General features: G+C 44.2%; 1 protein-coding gene across 1 annotated transcript in view; it reads left to right on the forward strand.

The window, feature by feature from the left end:
- The window catches only part of Micu1 (mitochondrial calcium uptake 1), a 146,155-nt gene that overhangs the window by 34,026 nt on the left and 91,597 nt on the right, over nucleotides 1-20,532 (forward strand). The window contains exons 4-5 of the mRNA NM_199412.2: nucleotides 2,531-2,693; nucleotides 10,770-10,813. Of these exons, the coding sequence (NP_955444.2) occupies nucleotides 2,531-2,693; nucleotides 10,770-10,813 (207 nt within the window). The remainder of the gene's footprint in view (nucleotides 1-2,530; nucleotides 2,694-10,769; nucleotides 10,814-20,532) is intronic.

Consider the following 20,532-nt stretch of genomic DNA (forward strand, 5'->3'; position numbering starts at 1 on the left):
GGAACCATCCCTCATCTGTTTGGTTATAAGTCCTTTGTGGCTAACCGTTGGTATAGTTCACATAGGAAAAATCATCCCTGAGTTCGACCTAGTTATACTCATCAGTTTTATGGAAGATACATCTTACTGAAAAATTGATAAGTGACAGAATGAATTATTACAATTTCCTTAGTAAATCTTTGAATACCCCACCCCCAGCCTCCCAGCCCCTCAGAGTAGCCTATCGCCGCCTCCAAACTTTGCTGTCTTGGATCATGTCCTGAATTCCTTCTGCAGTGATTGGGTGAAATCCCATTTGGTGAAATCCAGAGTCACTAGAAGGAAGAGACAGTCCGTGTGAAGTCTCCAGAATAGGGTGCTAAGCTAGGAAAGGCAGCCGGAGTGCACTGAGCTCCCATTGTGTTTACACTGAACTCGGCCATGTGCGGCTTCACTGCCACTGTTACTCTTCTGGGCCAGTTGTTTCAGAATAAAACTTTGTAACCACACAGAGCCATTGGTTCCTATTGACAGGACAGCAGCTGAGTGTGGTGAAGGCCTCTCTCCTGGCACACATGGAGGCAGATCTCAGAGTTTAAAGCTGACCAGGGCTAACGTGGGACCCTGCCTCAAAGGAAACAGACAAGATTCTGTACAGGATGAATTTACTCAGACTGTGGTCAGTTCATAGCCTTCTGCACCATGACTGAATGAATCTGCAACAGTCGGAAAGCCGATCTTCAGGCTTGAAACCCCTGATCTGGCCTTCTCCTACCTTGAATATGGCTGATTTTAGTTCACAAAAACCTCTTGCCCTAAACATTCCGAACCTTCTCTCTCTGCTCTCTCCTCCTCTCCTCTTCTTTGACTCCTGACTTCAGAGAGAACACAACAAATATACAGATATAAATGGGCCACAGAAACAATGTTTCTTCTCCAGCCATTATCTCCAGCAAATAGGCACCGTCTAAAGTTCAGCCCCTTTGTTCTGAGACCCCACAGGCCCCAAGGCCACACAGGGACTGCATAGCTCATGCTGTGTTTACTCATGCTCCGTCTTTTAGTCTGCAGTAACATCTCAGATTTGAGGGGGTTTTTAAATTTATTTTATGTGTAGGAGTATTTGCTTGTATGTATATGCACCATGCTAACAGAAGAGGGCATCAGATCCCCTGTACCTGGAGTTACAGAGAGTGGAAGCTACATTCTGAGTGCTGGGAATTGAACCCTAGTTATCTGGAAGAGTACCCAGTGCTCTTAGCTTCATCTCTTCAATTCCCTAAAATCTCAGATTTAATGCAAGTTGTCACCGAATTCCTGTCATGGGGAGTCATAAGTTGGAAGATGTTCTCAGTTGCTAAAACCGCGTTTGGTTGGTTGCAGAACTAAGACCATTGTTAAGTAGTTGCTGCCAGTGACCTCGAAGTCTCTCCTCAGGGTTGACATCTATGGCAATTGCTGTGTTAATTGCACACATTTAACATGAGGTAAATTAAAACTATTACCTGCTCTACAGACACAGAACTAACGAGGTTTTAGGTTTTATTGCATTGACGCATTTTTACAAGATACTGTTTACTATTGACTACCTCAGCTTAGAAAAGTGAGGTATGGGGACCGGGGTCTAACTCACTTGGCAGTGGGAATGCTCCCTGAGCTTCATAAAGTTCTGAGTATGGTAGTCCTCACTGTAATGCCTGCATTTGGGAATTGCAGGCAAAGGATCCGAAGTTCAAGGTCTTTCTCATCTACTGAGAGTTTCAGGCCAGCTGCCATACTTGAGGCTCTGTCTTAAACTAATGATAATAATAATAACAGTAATAATAATAGGAAGAAGTCAAATACCACTCAATACTGGAGACCTTTTCCCCAAAAGCACTGTAATTGGTATAGTATTTTGTGTATTCTGTAGGAGAGCGAGCTGTCCCAGTGACATGGCAGACTCTGGGTTAAATGCCACTATGCTTGATCGTCCCTTGTACAAACACTTGTGTGCTGCCCTGTGTTTCCTTCTAGATAGGCTGCATGTAATGGTTTGCTGGGAATTTGGCTAAAAATATCATCGAAGTTCTTCAGACATACTAATAACTGAGTTTCCATGATATACACTTTTATTTTTCTATGTTATTTCATCCATTTTGCCTTACAAGGACTGCTAACCATTTCTTAGTCTTGAGGCAATTCCACAGAAAGTAAATCCCTTTTAAAAACTTGGTATTTAAGAGCCTGTAGGCTTCTGTGTGTAGCAGTTCCCTGTCACTGTGGCTTTTGAATTCTTTCAATGGTGTTTTTAAGTTTTTCTTGTTTTTAGTAACTAGAAAATTATTTTTTTAAAGCTCTAACAAAGTTTGGTGAGCCTTCCTTCAACTAGGGTGTGAGTGATGTCTTGCAAGAAAGAAATTTAAATTATTTATGAAATTGAGCTTATTTAGTATAAAAATCCAACTACAGAGAGATAATCAACTTATTTCAAAAGTAAGACAAGTGCTATAAGATTGTTGGCCTTGAGCACAGCTCAACGTAGTGACACCCTCTAACTTTCTCATTCCAGGTAATGGAGTATGAGAATAGGATCCGAGCCTACTCCACACCAGACAAAATCTTCCGGTATTTTGCCACCTTGAAAGTAATCAACGAACCTGGTGAAACTGAAGTGTTCATGACCCCACAGGACTTTGTGCGCTCCATAACACCCAATGAGAAGCAGCCAGAACGTAAGTCAACAGTGTGGGAAGCAGGCTTGACAACTGTTATGGCTGCAACTTCTCAGGACACAGCAATGTTCATGGGTCTAGGCAATAATTAAAAATCACCATTTGACTGTTGAATGCTTGGAATCGGGCTCAACTTCTGCAATCCAGTGAATATGTCTGATTTAGGGGAACTAGCTGAGATAAACAGGCATGGGGCAGGAGGCGCTGAGAGTTCTACATCTTCATCTGAAGGTCACTCTGAGACTAACTCTTTTCCACTGGGTGGAGCATCAAAGCTCACGCCCACAGTGACACACTTCCTCCAATACGGCTACATCTAACTCACACAGGGTCACACCTCCAAATAGCACTACTCCCTGGGCCAAGTGTATTCAAGCCACCACAGGAAATACACCCATCCAAGGAAAGGATTAAGGATGCCTTTAGAAATCCTGTGAGGACAATGGCTGAGGAGGGTGCTCCAAGCCTCAGGCACTTTCTTGGAACAACTACTAATAAGGGATGAGACTCAGTGTTTCTGTGACCCGAAATCACAGCGAACAAGCAGGGGAGTGCTTACTATCCGGTGAGTCTGCTAGAGTCTGGTGACCGCCCTCTGGTGCTGTGGCCTATGAGTTTTCCAGCTCAGCAGCAGCCAGCTGTAGGACAGCAGCCCTGACAACCTGGCTGGTTACCTGGGAGGGAAGGGAGGAGGTAGCCAGCGCAGGCCTGGCTCTCAAATGTTTGCTTTGTGTGTTCTGACTTACTCAGTGGTTTTCCATTAGGGTAGAACAGAAACTACAGAAGGACAGGACAAAGCATGCACGTTCTCTACAGATGCTTTGGGAAAGTGACTGAAGGACTGATGGCTGTAGTCTTTACCAGCAGCTGAACCCCAGGGAAGAGAGAATCTGATTTCTCTTTTCCCCAGTGTCATAAAAATATCCAACTTTAACAAGCAGTTACCTCACCATACTAACTATATATGTATTGTTAGTATGTATATGTATGTATTTCATTAACATGAACAAACGAGCCTGACAGTAATCACCCCTGGGCACCATTGGAGTTCACAAAAGAGCAGTTCAGACATATCTAGGTAACTGAAGCTCTAGTAGCTTGTTGCTAGTGAAAGGATATACTTTGTATTGATGCAAAAGGCCACAGAGCAGCGGCTCAAAGCCACACAAAGAAGTAAAAAGCATTAAAAACCAATCCAGTATATAAACCAGTAACCTGAACCTATGAGTGTACCCCAGAATGCTCCAGAGTCTGCAACATTTAGATGTCAGTGTGATGTTGAGTGGTAGTCCCCTATTAGACGGCTTGTGAATCGCAGTCAGAGCCCAGTGCACAGAGAATACCAGGTAAAATCACCAGTGGTCTGTGGGTAGGATGCAAATAAACACAAATGTATTTGATGCAGAGTTCCTCCTTCTTCTTCACTCTGTTGAGCGGCCAGCTCTGCCACACAAACTATGGGTTTGAGGATGGCCATGTGGAAGAGAGAGCTACTCCTGGGCTTCGAGTCCCTCTGTCTCACCTCCATTCTTCCACACTGATCCCACAGCTCTTAGCAAGCCTGCACGAGGTGCCGTTTACCTGTGGAAGGATGCAGGTCTCTCGTACTGCAGAATCTCTCTCCTCTGCCTTTCAGTGCTTACCCCTATCACTATGCCTCTCAGTCTTCTGCATCATAGCTACGTGAAAAATACACAGAAAGTTCTAGAAAAGGACACTGCCAAATAACTATGAATGTTGAAACCAGAAGGATGTATTTTATTGTACCTCAAATGTTCCTTTATTTCCCGATAGGGTCTTATATATTCATGCTTTCTGCTTCCAAAGAATTTTATAATAAGATATACCAAGCTTGTCATTAATTGCATTGAACTTTAGTGTAGATTCTTTTTAAATATCTTTATTTATTTAATGAGGGTATACATACCAAATGATAACTTCAGGGAATTAGTTCTCAATTCCCACCAGGTTGGTCCTGAAGACCAAACTCAAGTGACCAGGCTTGGTGACCAGCAGCACCGTTAGCTACTGAGCTGTCCAAACTGAAATTTAGATCCTTTTAAACTCACCTTGGCAGCGTGTTTTGTGACGTGGGAAGGAAGAAAGCTGAGCATGACTGTATGCAGAAGAAAGATGCTTGCAAATGTTTTCCCATGTTTTTATGACAGCAAAACATCTTTATGCCTGTAAGGCAATTACCATCCAAATAAAAATCTCATTTCTATCAACGACGTTAAAAAATATAATTTGCTTCCAGTGTGACAATGAAAATTAACCAACACTTTTAAGACAGGCCACAGAAGACTGTGTCCTCACTTAGGGATATTGTGTTTATTCCTTTGAAAACAATTATATTTTCCAGTTGCCTTGATACACTCCGGGCTTTGACTCCATAGCTGTTCCTTGTTTGTTTGTTTTTGTGATAGTGGGAACTGAACGCAAGGCTTTCTGCATGCAGCACACGCACTCTACCACGGGGCCCCCACCCCCTTAATTACCGAAAGACGTCCTACATAAACTGAATAGCTACTGTGAGTGCTGTACACCAAGCACCCTTCTTGTCCTCACAGGAAGCTGGAATAACGAACAAGTGCTCTTCTGAGAATCAGAAGGGAGATTCTGATGCAGTGAAATGAGATCTAACCAGAAAGTGGCCTCACTTTCATTTGCTCATTAGCAAGAATTCATTAGCCAGCAAATGAATTCATTGAGTCAGCAAATAAAATCTGCTGCTCCTGCATGAGGTGAAGAGTAAAGGCAGTAGATTCCTGTTTCAAGCCAGTTGGTGTTGGAGCCTGCCTTTGATCCCAGCATTTGGGAGGCAGATGATCTCTGTGAGTTCAAGGCCAGCTTGAACTACAAAGCAAGTTTCAGGACAGCCAGGGTTACACAGAAAAACTGTCTCAAATCTACCCCCATCCCCACATACATACACACATGGGGGTGGGGGATAATTCAGGGCAGCCACAGGTACACAGTGAAACTCTAGCTCAACCCACTTACCAGTGAGGAAACAGGCCCTGGCTCAGCTGTGACAGAGCCTCTGCCTGGATTACCCACCTCTGGCCTAAGGAGAAAGATCTTTGTCACCCATGGGGTGGAAACTGGCTTCACTTTCATATGCTCATTAGCAGGAATTCATTAGCCAGGATGTTGATTCAGCAAAATAAAATCTGCTGCTTCTGCGTGAGGTGAAGAGTAAAGGCGGTAGATTTCGGTTGCTTAGAGTTCTGTCTTCGGCTGCTCTCCAGCCAACCGTTCCAATTTCAGCCTTGTCTTGTCATGACTTCACACGTGAATATCCCAGGATTCCCAGAGGTTCGAAATCTGTGAGAGTCCTAGTTTTAGAACTGTTTAAAATATCTTAAAACACGGACTATCCAAGGCCCCCAAATTAAACCATTTGACATGAGCTGATGAGTTTCAGTGTGAAAAGGTGCCTAAGAATACTTGTGTACTAAATATCAGAACTGTCTAGAGAGGAGCCATGGGTGAGTGTGAAGCACATTAAAAGGACCCACACGTAGTGTGCTCCTTGAACGTGTGTCACCCCCACTGTGAAGGTGATGCATCACCACCATCCTTGCATGGGATGGCGACTCCGTTATAGTAAAAACTGTTTCTCACCAGCCATGGTAGCACACGCCTTTAACCCCAGCCAACACTCAGGAGGCAGGGGCCCGTGGATCTCTTGAGTTCCAGACAGCCAGGGCTACACAGAGAAGCCCTGTCCCCAAAAAATGAAACCAAAACTCTTTCTCAGTCGTTGTGTGGTGCAAGTACTAGAAGTGTGGCCTGTGGGTAAAAGTTCCGTGAACAAAGGAGTCGGGGCAGAAGCACGCCCTATGGTAAGGTTGGCCTCCGTCCTTTCTACCGTACCAACCCAGCTGACTTTTTATCTTGTGGCTTCCTCTACACAGGGGAATCAAAATGTGAATGGAGAAGCAGGGCTCACTGTATATCTCAGGTATCCTGGCCTCTGTGTTCCCTTGAGAATCACACTTTACAGTTTTAAGGACAATCTTGCCTATAAAGAACACTTTCAGGGCTGGAGAGATGGCTCAGTGGTTAAGAGACTTCCAGAGAGGTCTTGGGTTCAATTCCCAGCAACCACATGGTGGCTCACAACCGTCTGTAATGGGATCTGATGCCCTCTTCTGGTGTGTCTGAAGATAGCTACAGTGCACTCATATAAATAAAATTTAAAAAAGAACACTTTCCGTCAGTGACCCATAACTGAGTCTGCAGCACTGTTCTTTTCTGTGCACCTCCTGTGCTCTGCTTGTATTGATTGTTGGTTTGTTTACAGTTTCACTATGTCTGCTTTTACTTTTGATGTCCTGCAGTCCTGTTCTTGCAGAGCAGACCAACTACAGCCAACTCCCTGGTTCTTTATGGCCCATAAAACAGAGAATGTATTTGTACATTTTTAAGGGGAGGAGGAACACGAGAATATTTACAGCATGTAAAAATTAGGTTCAATTCAGACGTCATCGTTCGTAAGAAATCATACAGGCAGAGCACACTCATTCCCTGGTGATAGTTTCCCAGCTGGAAGAGCCGTGGGAAGTAGTTGGGATAGACCTTAAGCACACAATCTATTAACTTGAAGTATTCATTTCCTGTGGTTTCAAAAAGGGATTGTGCTAGCCCTTGGTGTTGGGCGTTGTGTGGGAGTTAAACATGAGCTGCCTATGTTGTTACAAAGTTAATGTCTCCTGTATTAGCTTGCACAGGGTTTAGAAATCTAAGCTCTTTCAAACCAGTACAGTTTTTGAGGACATTTAGAACTATGTATGCTGTTGTATAGGGGATAGCCAATTTTTTTTTTTAATTTGCCATAGGGATAGAGTCTTGGAGCTGGGGACCGAACCCAGGGCCTTGCGCTTGCTAGGCAAGCGCTCTACCACTGAGCTAAATCCCCAACCCCACAAATAGTAAATATTAAGGCTTAGCTGATTCAACAGCAATGCAATAAATACCACTCTTCTCCCTGGAGATCTAAGGAAAAGAAAGTGAGTTGGCTGGACATGGCCTGAAGGCTGTCGCTTGCCAAACTGTGCCTCTGTGAACTCGTTAGGATTGGGCAACGAAATAAATAGTGTGCAGCAAAAGCAGTGCCTGAGGTACTGTGCTCACGGTTCGCTCGCCTTGGCTTTCCTACTGCTGTGATTAGCTTAACCTGCTAATGAAGGACCTCGAAGCTTTGGTGAACATGGCTGAGGAGCAAAGTGATGTAAGTTGCAGTCCATTTGGAAAGTCTGTTTGGGTTGGAGACAGCTGATGAGTCGTGATTACTCAAAAGTATTGAGCTTAGAGGATGGCATCAGGGGACCGACGTGCCAGCCCACAAGGGCTGTAGAGGACCAGCGGCAACTGAGGAAGGCTGGATCGGGACAGGTGCCCGCCCCCCAGAAGAGCACACCTATTGTTGTCCAGCCTGCAAATGTACTATGTACAAGTAACGACACACATGGCGTGTGATAACCTTTAATGAGAACAGAGGCTGTGATTTGAATTTGAAGGAGAATGGGGAGGGGCCTATGAAATATTTTTAATTTTTAAAAGTATTGAATTTAGGTATCTGGTAGCCATCGTGGCCCAGACTTATGAAGCACCGTCATTTTCCCCTTTGTGTGTACGTATGTGTGTATGTGGACAGATTTGAGCAGATTTGTGTGGACATGTAGAGGCCAAGAGTCATCTTTGCTCTGTCCACCTAGCTTTAGGAGATAGGGTCTCACGGTAACCTGGAGTTTGAAGAGTTCAGCTGACTTCTACACACACACACACACACACACACACACACACACACACACACACACACACACACACACCCCGCTCTGGGATTACAAACCTGTGCAGCCACTCCTACCTTAGCATTGTAATTCTCAGGAATTTTGCATACCAGTTCAAAGTATCAGACCTCACCCAACGCTAATTGCATGAGACGTTGCTGAAATCTGAAACGTTGATTATAAAAAGATTAGACTTAGTGGAGGCCAAGGAATATGTGATCAAAGGACATGAAAGCTAGGAAGATAAAGTCGATTACTGTTCACACGCCGCCTTACAGGACACAGGAGCTGTCACACTGAAGATCATGGTCACATCCTCAGTGTTCCAGATGTTTTATAAAGCTTGGGCTATTGAAGTCTTATTTTCTACACTGTCAGCATCTTGTGCGAGCCCAGAAAATTGACTTTGCCTCATTATAAAAGACTTTGAAGTTTGTCACAGTTTACACATTCTGAATTGTGAATTTACTAAATGGCTCCTATTATGGCCCACTTCTCCAGCCCCGCCTGTGAACGATGTGACGTGGGTAACCTGCTGAGCTTGTGTGTAAATGTGCTCCCATGTTGCTCTCAAGATTGCCTGTCCCTGCAGAAGTGGCGTGGCCACTGACTGGACCGGTCACTGACTGGGCCACTCTGTGTTCGTGGGAACTGGTGGTTGTCATACTAGGATGGCTTGGTCTCTGCTTAGTCATCTAAGATGTGGCCCGCTGCCTGTGTGCTTCTTTCTTCAGAGCTTGCCTGGGTTTAGCGCTACTGTTCTCCCCTCATACATGTTTTCCTGGATGCTCTGTGGAGTATGTAAATGTTTTCCTGTATTTTATTTAAGTGATCTTTTTCTATCTTGACTATATTTCTTTTACTATATTTAGTGATTGTCATGGGGATTACACATACTTCCCACAGTGTTGTGTGAGAATTTAGTTTTACCACTTCAGGTGGAATAGATACCTTACCATGGGAAGCCCTTTCCTGCTTTATGCTGCGGCACGTAACCATTTAAATTATCTAGTATTTATTCCAATAAAGACACGGAGGTGTTAACTGAGGTAAACCCTGCTGGCTCAGTGAGGTAACTTTATTTTCTTAACTATATACAGAATACTTACAAGCCTGATTCTGCAACTAAACTGCTAGCTCTTTAGAAATCTCTGTCTAGTGAGTCACCCTTTCTTTTGAGCTCTTCCAAACCCAAGAGGGCTCCTTAGCTGTCTTTTCTAGGAAACTGTTTTACTTGTGTCCTTTCCAGCTGCTTTTCTGTAGTTCCTGCAAGCCCAAAGAGAAAGTCCTTCTCTCTTCCCCAGAGCTCCTCTATAAAGGCTCTTCCAAGGAGAGAGAAAGTGAGAGAGGATCAAAGGCCCAATTGTTTATAAAAATCTCTAACTCCTCCCCTATACCCCTGACAAGCTGTCACCGTTGTGGGGGTTGGGGCTCCAAGCCAAGTCAGGGGCAGAACCTTTTCACCTTTTGGTGGGGTAGTTCAAGGCCACCCAGCTCTCTTTGCCTCTGGTCATAGAGCGGGGACCATAGGACCTCCCTCAAGCAGCCTGCCTTAAATTAGGCAGGAACTTCCCATTCTTTACCGTTGGTGTCTCTGGAGATGTTTAGAGGCATACCCAAACCGCACCTCTTCAAGACACCTAACTGCATCCCACAAATGCAATATCTAGTTAAGATTTTGTATTTTACTAACAGTTAGGTTGTCTATGTACAATAACCAAATATCCTGTAACCGTGGTATAGCCTATCTCTCTCCATATTGGAAACTGCATCCAAACTGATTCTGAGATAATACTGCTCTCTCATACAGAGGTGCTGGTTGAGGGGACACCTCCAGTCAGCAAGTACAGCTGGGGTAATTCCATTGCTGGGAGTGCACCAGAGTTCCCAAGACTGCAGTTGTTTCTCTCGGAGGACAGTCACTCACAACAGTGACCAAATCCTTATGAGCAAAATCCTTATGAGATGCAAAACGGAGCTCCTGGTGCTTGCTGGCACTGTCCATGAGCTTTCGTGAGGATGTGAGAAAGACTGGCGCCTTTCACACAGGCACCTTGCTGTTCTGGTACAGAGCAAAGCGTTGGTGTCTGTCTGCCAGCATTTGTACTTTGAATCTGAAAATGGAGCAAAGAAATCATTCCTATGTGGCTGTGGATGGATGTCATAGTGAAGCCATCTAGTACATAAAATCAGAGTAGTTTAAAACAAAACCGAGCACTGTCATGTTTTCCTGGTGAGTTACAATTAGAGGCTAATCAGCCTCTCCTCTCTTTTTCAGACTTGGGCCTGGATCAGTACATAATAAAGCGCTTCGATGGAAAGGTAAGCACACACGTCCTAATTCTTACTGAGGAGTTTCCTAGGTTCTCTGAAGTCACACGCCATGTTTGTGAATTCCATTTAGCTGCTGAAGGAAGTTTGCTTGGGTTTTGAGGCCTGCGTCTTCAGTAGATCCTTCGCAGGAAATCAAGCCACGGTTCCTGTGTGTGTGTTTGCTGTTTATTTTATAATGTTTTTCCCTGTAAGGTAACTCCTGGTTTGTCATATATTGAGGCTGAATTCAGTGTCTGCTGACTTTGGAATATAGCACGAAAGTCGCCATAAAGATGTGCGAGCGGCCCGGTTTTGCGTTCATGTTTCTTATGGCTGCCTAGCCGGTTGAACCTGACAGTCTGTAGCAATAGCCCTAACACTGAAACCGTGATGATCCCTGAGGTGCTTAGGTAGCAGGTATGAGAATTCTCCCAGTTTGCACATTTGTATTGTACTTCCAGTTCTTTACTTTGTACCTGATGAAGAAGTCACGTTATGCTGCATCATTCCCAGTCATCGAAAGGGAGCCTTTCCATTTTACTCTCTTGTAAAGCTGCCTGCTCAGCATGGCTCTCCCTCTCAGGATAAGCTCTTCAGAAGCACGAAGAAAAGTTTACACAGGGTCAGAATGAGAGGAAAGGGTCAGATTAAAAATATTCTTTAATTAAATATGATTATATATCATTTTCCCCTTCTTTCCCTCCCTCCAACCACTCCCATATACCAGACCTCTCTGTTACTATTACGTGGACGTGGTCGTATAGATGCAATCATATGCAAATATGGTCTGCTGGCTCTGTTTAGACTCACTTGTATATAGATAGTCGACTTCAGGGCTGACCACTTGGAATTGGATAACTAAGGGGCTCCTCCCTGTGGACGGCTGAACCTTCTCTTTCTGCAGTCCTTAACTGCCTGTAGTTCTTTGCTTAGGGCTGGAACCCAGGAGATTTCTTCCTTTCACAGAAACAAACCTATCTTTCATCATCTATTTCATCTCAAAGCTGTCTACTCAGAGGTCCTGAGGAAAGAATGCTGACGCCTATAGCTGATTCTGCTTGAAGAGTATGTTTTATAGAATGGTATTTTAAATATTCAGACCTAAGATTAAAAGTTCCAAAGCTTCAAGTCATGGATGACTTTTGAGATTTTCTCTGATGATAAATTTGAAAAGAAAATAAACAACACAGTGTTGGATATCTAACAGATCATTTTATAAATAGCTTGTCTCAGCGGGTAAGGGTGTGTGGCAACAAGCCTCGTGACCTGAGTTCTCTTCCCAGAATACACTTGTTGGAAAGAGGACTGACCCCTGCAGCTTGTCCTCTGGACTCCACAGGCCCACCAGCCCACACAGAGCAGATACGAAGCACACACGTTAAAAAAAAAAAAACAAGCAAATGTAAAAACTCCCTTAAAATTAAATAATAATTTGTTAGTACTATTAGAAATGTGGTAATATAGCATGGAAATAGAGCTTTTTAGTACACCTCTCCTAATATGCACGTTTCCACCTAAGATTTGTTACTATAATCATTGTATATACTGTGCATTATTTTTTATTAAAAACTATAATTTCCATTTGATGTTTTTAGCGTCTAGTAATTGGCCTATAAAAACACAGTATTTATTTCCAAACAGCCTTATTTTGCAGTAGTGCCAAACGTCTGGTCTCAGTTGCTGTCTTTAGTTGGTATGATGTATTTCATGTGGTTTATAGTCTCTGGCTTCCATTTTGTCTTACTCCTTTTTCCCGGCAGTCTAAGTATAGAGTTGTGCCCTGCGCTTTCTTCCTGTGACATGACGTAAGCACGCTCTTGGATCAGATATGGTTGCGTTTCCCTCCGACATCGAAGGGGAGACCTTCGTGTGGCAGAGGTGATCACTTCCTGAGCAGGGATGCAGAGATGCTGGGCTTTGATGCCATCCTGGGCCTCTCTCCCAAAGAGGAAGTTCTTTCCCTGTTTGCAACCAGGGCAGCAGGTTCCCATGGAAACAAACCAGTCACCAAGTCTCTGTTCCTCTCCCCTCCTCATCTTTCCAACCTTCCCTTTCTCCCTCACCTCCTCCTTTCCTATCTGTCAGTCTGTCCGTCTTCTGTGTTTATGATGGGGATTTAACCCAGAGCCTCTTGCATGTGAAGTGTATGCTCTACCACTGAAGCGCAGTCTCCACCCCCAAAGCTCCTCAAAGTTACCCACCCTGGAATCTCTCCCACCCTGCGGGGTCCCACTGCACTCAGCTGGTTGCTCCCTTGGCTATGCGAGGCACTTTAGTTTTATGAGGTCCTACTTGTCAATTGTTGGCTCTAAAATTTTTACCCTCCCACCTTCGAAAGACTTAAAATAAGTCAAGTCCACATCCTGTTAAATTTATATATGTATTCAGGTCCTACCGATGCTAAGTACAGATAAAATAGGCAGAATTTTAATATGTTTGCTTCTGATTTATATTTCTGTTTACCCACCCGTGCCATCTATAATAATAGGATATATCACTTATGTTTGCCTTCTTTTACAATAAGGAAATTTTTGAAAAAGGCAGGCAGGAGAAATAGATTGTGAACAAGGCCTCTTGAAGCCTGGAGCTCTCACAGATATTTCATCTAGATATTTTTGGGGTGTGAGTGGAAAATGAGGACATGACCCTCCCAGGTATGGTTGAGGAGAAGGTTTATTATAGATATGGGGGAACGCACAGCCAGAGGCACCTGGAACTGTCCGACTGAACATGGCTGGCAGACTGAACTGGGCCAGGAGGGCGTGGGGGGTGGGGACACAAAGAACATCTGGGAACATGGGACACCAGGAGGCCGAGACCCCAAGAGATGAACCAAACTGCAGAGCCAGCCAAGCCCGGACCAAAATGGCTGGGCTTTATAAGGAAAGGGGCTAGGGAGGCAAAGCTCAAGGCTGGAGAGGTTGAAGGTAGGAGGTGGGGTTTGTCAGCGGGTGACTCTGAGACAGGTACTTGTGAATAGGAACTTGGGTGGGCGGGGCAGAGTGGACTTTGCTGTGTTAAACAGGCACCTGGTAGCCATCCCCCCTGACTTTCTTTGAAACTTAACAGGTTATGGCTTGATACTTTGTAAAACAAAACAAAAACCCAATAACATATTAGCAACTGGTTGTCAGTGGTTTGTTTTTCTAGTTTAAAATGCAATCCCTAAATAAAAATGTTTGAGTCAAGGGTAGACTTCTGTTCTGGGAGGCAGAAGCAGGTAATTGTTTTTGAGTTCAGGGCCAGTCTGGTCTAAATTATTGTGAGTTCCAGGCCAACAAAGTCTACTTGGCGAAACCCCTTGTCTCAAAAAAAAAACAGGAAAGAAGGGAGGGAGAGAGGGTGGGCAACATAAGTGCTCATTTCATCTGTAGAGTCCCTTGCTTGGGCAGCTGCATTTTACATTTTACAAGGTAAGAGGATACACAAGCTAGGTCACTAGACAGGTCACATAGTAGGGGCCGCGGAACTGCCCTCAGTGCAGTATTCCACATTCCAGGTACCTTTTTTAGAAATTGACCTATTCCTAAATAGTGTTAATATCAAGATGTGAGAAAGACCACCAAGTCAAATCATCATGGCCAAATTAATTAAAGTGAACAATTAATTAAAACAAGCTTTTTTTATGCATTAGCACAGGCTGCCTGCCCCTAAGGCAGGGTTCAAGAGTCAGCCTTAGACATGAGGAAGATAAGGTTTTTATAGCCAAGGGGTAGTGGTTCCCAAATGGGGAAATTTGTCACAAAACAGGTGGAGTTACAAGAGTCGAACATAACAAGGTGGTCACCACAACTCTTTGAACAGAGGTAGAGTTGCACATGGTCATAAAATAGTCATACCACGGTGGTCATGACAACAGGTGACCATAATAACCTTTCGGAACAAAGGCGTGGCTGTCATTTCCTGCCACCAGCAGTACAGAGCCCTGCAGTTAAGGTTAGAGATGGGGTAGAGACCAGTCCTTGAGAATCAGATTTCACCATAAACAGGAAGGAACCAGTCTGTCATGCATTAACTAAAAGGTGGCCTTTAAACCTAAGAGGGAGGCAGACTTTCTTCTCGTCAAATGTTCTTGCCTTATTACTGTTTGTTACAACACACACACACACACACACACACACACACACACACACACACACACAACCCCCATGTTTCTTTCACTTTTAGTTTGGTGAAGTTAGTGTGTTCTGCCCAGTTTTTGGTAGTAATGGTTTTTGGTTTGAGGATTTGGTTTGGGGTTTCAAAATGGTGGGTTTTGAGGCAGATTCTCAAAGGATTGTCCAATCTGTTTTAATTCAAGCTGCCCTGCCTTTGCCTTCCAGATAAAGCACAGTTAGAAACCAATAATAAATGAAAAAAAAAATAACATTTCATTTCAGGACAGACAGTATGAGGCACACAAATTTAATAACTTGACTTAGAAGCTAGAATCAAGCTGTGTCCCATTGGGTCGTATGTGGTCAGTTGGCATTTTGAAAAGCACTGTCTGTCGTTTTATTGCCCTTGTCGCTCTTAGAGCAATCCGTCCGTGTGCTGTGTAAACTGGATCCCTTCTGATCACACTCAGGCCATCTGAGTAAGATGCTGTTTCTGTTATGGACAAAACCAGGTATTCTTCTTCCAGTAATGATTTGCTGTGTGTGGGATGGAGCATCATTTGAACAGGATATGATAACCTTCTGAGCCAAAAGCTCAGAGTAATTAAACTCGTACACCCAGGTGCTGAGTCAGCGTTTCAGAAATCCTGTGGGCTGGTGGGGTAGCTCTGTGGTAGATCATGTGCTTCAGCCAGGCCTGGCTCTGAGTTTAATCCCTGACACTAATTCTTATACACTTGCTAAAATTTCCAATTTTTTCCCTGAGATTTTCCCATCTTTTCTATTCAAAGGTTTTAAAATCACTTTCATGTTTTTTCTTACAAATTAACTTCAACTTTTTCCCACACAGTATCACTAAATAATAATAACAAAATCTAGCTTTGGCGTGTGACCTCTCTTTTCCAAGGCATTTATTTCCATGGTATGCGCTCCCACGTCTGGTAGCCATGTGTAAGTGACCAGTAGATGTTAGAAAGCCTGCTGAACTGAGGTGAGAAATTCAGCTGTTACTTGCTCTGTGTCACAGTGCAGCATGGTGCACAGCAGAGCAAGAGTGCAGACTTGAAATCGTGGTGCCGTCCGTCATTCTGCACAGCTGAGGGGCAACAGCAGAGAACTGGGGGGCAGAGAGGACAGCTCATAGCTGTTTTGCATGGCTATGAGCCTGCACTCACTTTACGGAAGGACCACCTGCTAAAGTGTACATCATCTTTGTGCATAATTGTTCTCTCCTCAGTTCAGTCACCTAGAAAGGTCTCCCTGCGCTGCCCTTGACTGGTCATTTTTATAGAGACTGTTTGCCCCAGGCAGACCCAAGCTCCGAGTTCACAGGGTCTCATCCCACCCCTCTGCTACAGAGTCCTCTGGACCACCTCAGCCCCCACTGCAGGCTGTAAATCACTAGCCATGCCTGCTTGTCACTCAAGAACTTTCTTAATGATACCTGAGCTTGAGTTGAAACTAATGGTAAGTTTCAGTCAACTTTTATTTCCCAGCCAATGAAGTTTACTTAGGTAAAAAAGTGTAAAAAGGCGTTTAGAAACCACTTGATTTTTGGAGTGGAGCCCAGCCGCATTAACTGACCTGAACTACTCCCTTAGATGGCAGTCAACATTGTGACAGTCTTCATCACACAGGACAGCCCCGCTTTGGTGGAACATAACAGAAGGCTCACGTTCCCCTGAACTGCTCCACAGAACACATACCAGTCCTCAGCTCATCCGGATTTGGTTGGTGTGTGTCAGAGTGAGTGATGGCACAGCAAGCAGTTTGCCATAAAGTCGAAACCACATCCTGATGAAATCACGAGACATCCTAATGGGAAACTTCCACTCCAGAATTGCTTGGCTGCCCTGGGGAAGACAGGGCCTCTCTACAACTCTTCTTTTTGAAACATGTTGATTCAGGCGTTCTCCTGAGGAGTGTGCTGTCCTGCAGCTCTGCGGTTTGGTGCTGGGAGGCCGTGTTGTAGATCTTTGTTTATTGTGCCTAATGGGCGATGTCTAGAACATTTGCCTGCGTGTTCTTGTACTTCCAGGTTTCCAAGGATAGTTTCCAGCTTGTAATTGTTCCTTCGTATGTTGTGTTTTGTGATACTTGTGTTTGCTTTGGGGGTTGCTCATGTAATCACTGTCACTTTGTTTTTTCCTCCTCTCGTCTTCTGATCAGGAATTCTGGCAGGTACTGACTCAGCAGCATGTGCCTTCATTACTCACTGCTCGGACCCATGCTAATGCTTCTGAGGCGAGGGTCGGTGCATGCCCCTGGCCTCCCCACACCCGCACAGCGGTTTGGATCCCCGTCACTTAGATTTCTCGCTTTGTCTCTAATATGACGATTCAAACACTGCACGGTCCGTGAGAATATGGAACCCATATAATTCAGAGGGAAGTTTATCAGGAGCTGTTAACACAAAGGATGAGAAACTTCGTTGCAGGCATCAGATTTTAATCAACTGGTCACTTAAACGTTGGCATTGTCTGGCTGGTTTTGTTCCTAGACTATCATAGGAGCAGACAACAGTTTGAATTAATAGATTCATTTCTTTTGAAATTTCTTAATAAATGCAGATGAGCTGTGGCTTGGTTGCTCCTTACTCAATAAAATAGCTTAAGAGGAAGTCGGTGGCACATTTAGACATCATTTCCCTTTGCGCCAGGGAAAATAAGCAAACACTTGGGAAGAATAACAGTGGAGATGGCCAGGACAGGCAGAACACGTGCTTTTTAAATTGATCTCTGCTGGGACTCTCAACTCTAGATTATAAATTTTTAAATTTTATTCATTTTAAATTACTCTTGCATTTTTGATGGTTAGCTGTAATAAAAATATAAAATCAACTTAAATAGCAGCATCATTGAATTGAAGTAATTGGTGATATAATTAATGAAGACCACAGGGGTAATTCTTCTTTTCATAGTGCATTGCCCCCTGTGCTCCCGTTTTAAAATGGGGCAGATTTTAGTAGTTCCACATAACTGTGGCATTAACTGTGTTCTGAAACAAATACTTTAAAAATTGCATCAAAAGACTTCACTGATAAGCCCATATTTCAAATTCTGGGGATTTTGTTTTCAAAGAGCTAAGGTACAAACAAGTGCTAGCCAGAAGAAAAACGTGGCTGCACTTGCTCTCCGAGACAGAGCACCTGCCTACCAGGAACAAGCCCTGGACTGGGGCTCAGCACGCCAAACCTTTAAGAAAGAAAAGAGTTGAGGGCCAGTCCCACGAGAAAGCCCTTCCCACGGCTCTCAGTGCATTTGGACAAATGGGAGGCAGCTTAAAAGCCCTGTCTCCTCATTAATAACCACGTGCTTTAGATTTGAAAAGCCTTGCCTTCCAGAGAGCCATACAGCAGGGAGTGAGCAGAAGAGATAGGAATTAGTAAGTGCTGGAAGCCTTGAGACTACAGCCTTCAGTGCTCAGCACCTTGGTAATAAGCTCTAGTCGTTTACACCTTCAGTACACAAAGGACTAGTTTTGCTTAGTCAGAGGTCAGAGGTCGGAGGTCGACCATCCCGCCACTTGGTTCAGAATCACAGATACTGAAACGGGGATGAAGCAGATTAGCACTGTGTTGGCCTCCGTGCATGGAGGAGCACGGAAATTTTGAAGCAGTCTGTATTTTTCTATCCATGTTTTCCTGAGCCTTTTATGGGTTTCTAGAGTCAGTATCTGAATGCAGTCTGTAGAACTGTTTCGATAAAATTAAAATTTGAGATGTTAAATACTTTTAAATCAGTTTTTACTACATCCTTCAAAATACCTTGTGAATTTATATTAAACATAGGCTTTTCTCTTAAAAGATGCTGAGGGGATTGTTCATATTAGTTTCTAGAAGCAGTGTTTATTTTAGTGCCAACACCAGTATTCGTATCTTTTAAGCTCCCCCTGCAAGCCACAGTCCCCTTGTTAGAGAAGGTGGACCCTTGCCTGTCTTTCTGCAGGGTGTGGTCTATGCATGCTGTTCCTGCTGACTGTAGACAGCGGCGCCATGGCCTGCTAGCATAGTACACTGTCCTCAGGCCAGCTCACTGATGACAGCAGGCACTCAGTGTATCTGTGTGATATACTGAGGAGTCTCCGAGGTCTCTCTCCAGTCTCTCAAGTTCCGCCACCCACTCCTAAAGTCTGTGGATTTAACAAGTTTTGGTTATTCAGGTTGAAAACAGAAATGATAATGCAACCATTAAATGCCCCAACAGGATGTCATTTGCGTGCTTGCAAATGCTCAGACTCCTACTCTTTAGGTACATTTTTATTTTAGGTTATGTTGTGTTTGACCTTGTGATCAACCAAACCCACCAGATGCTCCATTGTTTTCTGAAGCATGATCAGAACTGGCCATCATGTCTCCAACAACACCTCATTCCTGGCTTTTCGTCATAGGACGATGTTTGCAGCTCACTCTGACGTCAGAGGACTCTGTTCTAGACCGACTTCCTTTTCCACATTGCTTGAATGTGAGCATGTTTAAGGCCACACTTTCATGATTCTAGAAGAGCTACTTAAAGAAGCTCTCCATTCTGTAGACGCAGGGTCTCAGCTTATTCTAAGTGTGTGTGATGCACAAAGCCTGGGAAACTGGCTCTTTGAGAATAGAAAGCTTTAAGAGCAAGGCACATTTTGAAAATGAATGGAGTGGACACTTGGCTAAGTCAGAGCGTCCTTACTCATCGGCTCGGCTTTTCTTCAGGTAGCTGAGGCAAGCAAGCTGAGGCCAGAGTTAGTGCTCCACCATAGTGAGCTAATCTTCCTTCCAAAGTCTCCAGCACTCAGTAATCAGAAATTACAGACACGGACACCCGTGTCCCCGTGCTGGTCATAGCATGTGGAGCACAGAGCTCCATGATAGGGCTGTGGAGTCCAAGCACAGTGGGCTCAGCCCCTTGGGCAGTTATTTACCTCCTAACCCTGAGTTGTCGTGGATGGGGTCACAAGTGTTGAGATTACACATGTGGCCCGCTGCCTCCCAGTTATGCATTGCTGGGACTGAACCCAGCGTTCTTCAGCCAAATTCTTGGCATACCTATAATAGTCAGGGATCTCTCATGAATAGTTCTTAATGTTTGATCTCAAATTTGACACTAGACTAAACTGTTTTCTCACAGAGCTTCCTGAGAGATAGTAGCTATGTCAGTCAAGGGTGTGAGCAGTGATTCTGTCAAAAAAAAACATTTGTTTTTCCTTACGTCTGTTTCGCACTCTCCTTTTTCCAAATGGGAGAGGATGAAATTACTATGTTGACGTATCCTTTCCAAATGTGTGCCCGAGACTGTCTTACCTGGAGTGGTAAAGAGGCCATTCAGGACAACTAAGCAACTGCAACCAAGATGGCTGCCAGGCTCAGCACTGTGGGGCAGCGTGGTGTTTTCTAGGGAGTTTATGTTCAGCACTGATCTGTTTGTGCGACCAAGCTTCAGAATTAAGTTCTTAGATTTAGCAGGCTCTCAGTAATGATCACATGCCACTTGTCCCACAGCAGAGCTGATGTGAATGAACATCAGACATGCCGTGCCAGAACATGCACCTGATTATCTCCCTCTTAGAGCTTCCCCCTTCTGCAGATCCTGAGGATTCAAATAAGTCATTTCAGTAAAGTTCTGCCTTCCGTGAAGTTCACTGCATTCC

The sequence above is a fragment of the Rattus norvegicus genome, chromosome 20, assembly GCF_036323735.1.
Source record: "Rattus norvegicus strain BN/NHsdMcwi chromosome 20, GRCr8, whole genome shotgun sequence".
Classification (NCBI taxonomy): domain Eukaryota; kingdom Metazoa; phylum Chordata; class Mammalia; order Rodentia; family Muridae; genus Rattus; species Rattus norvegicus.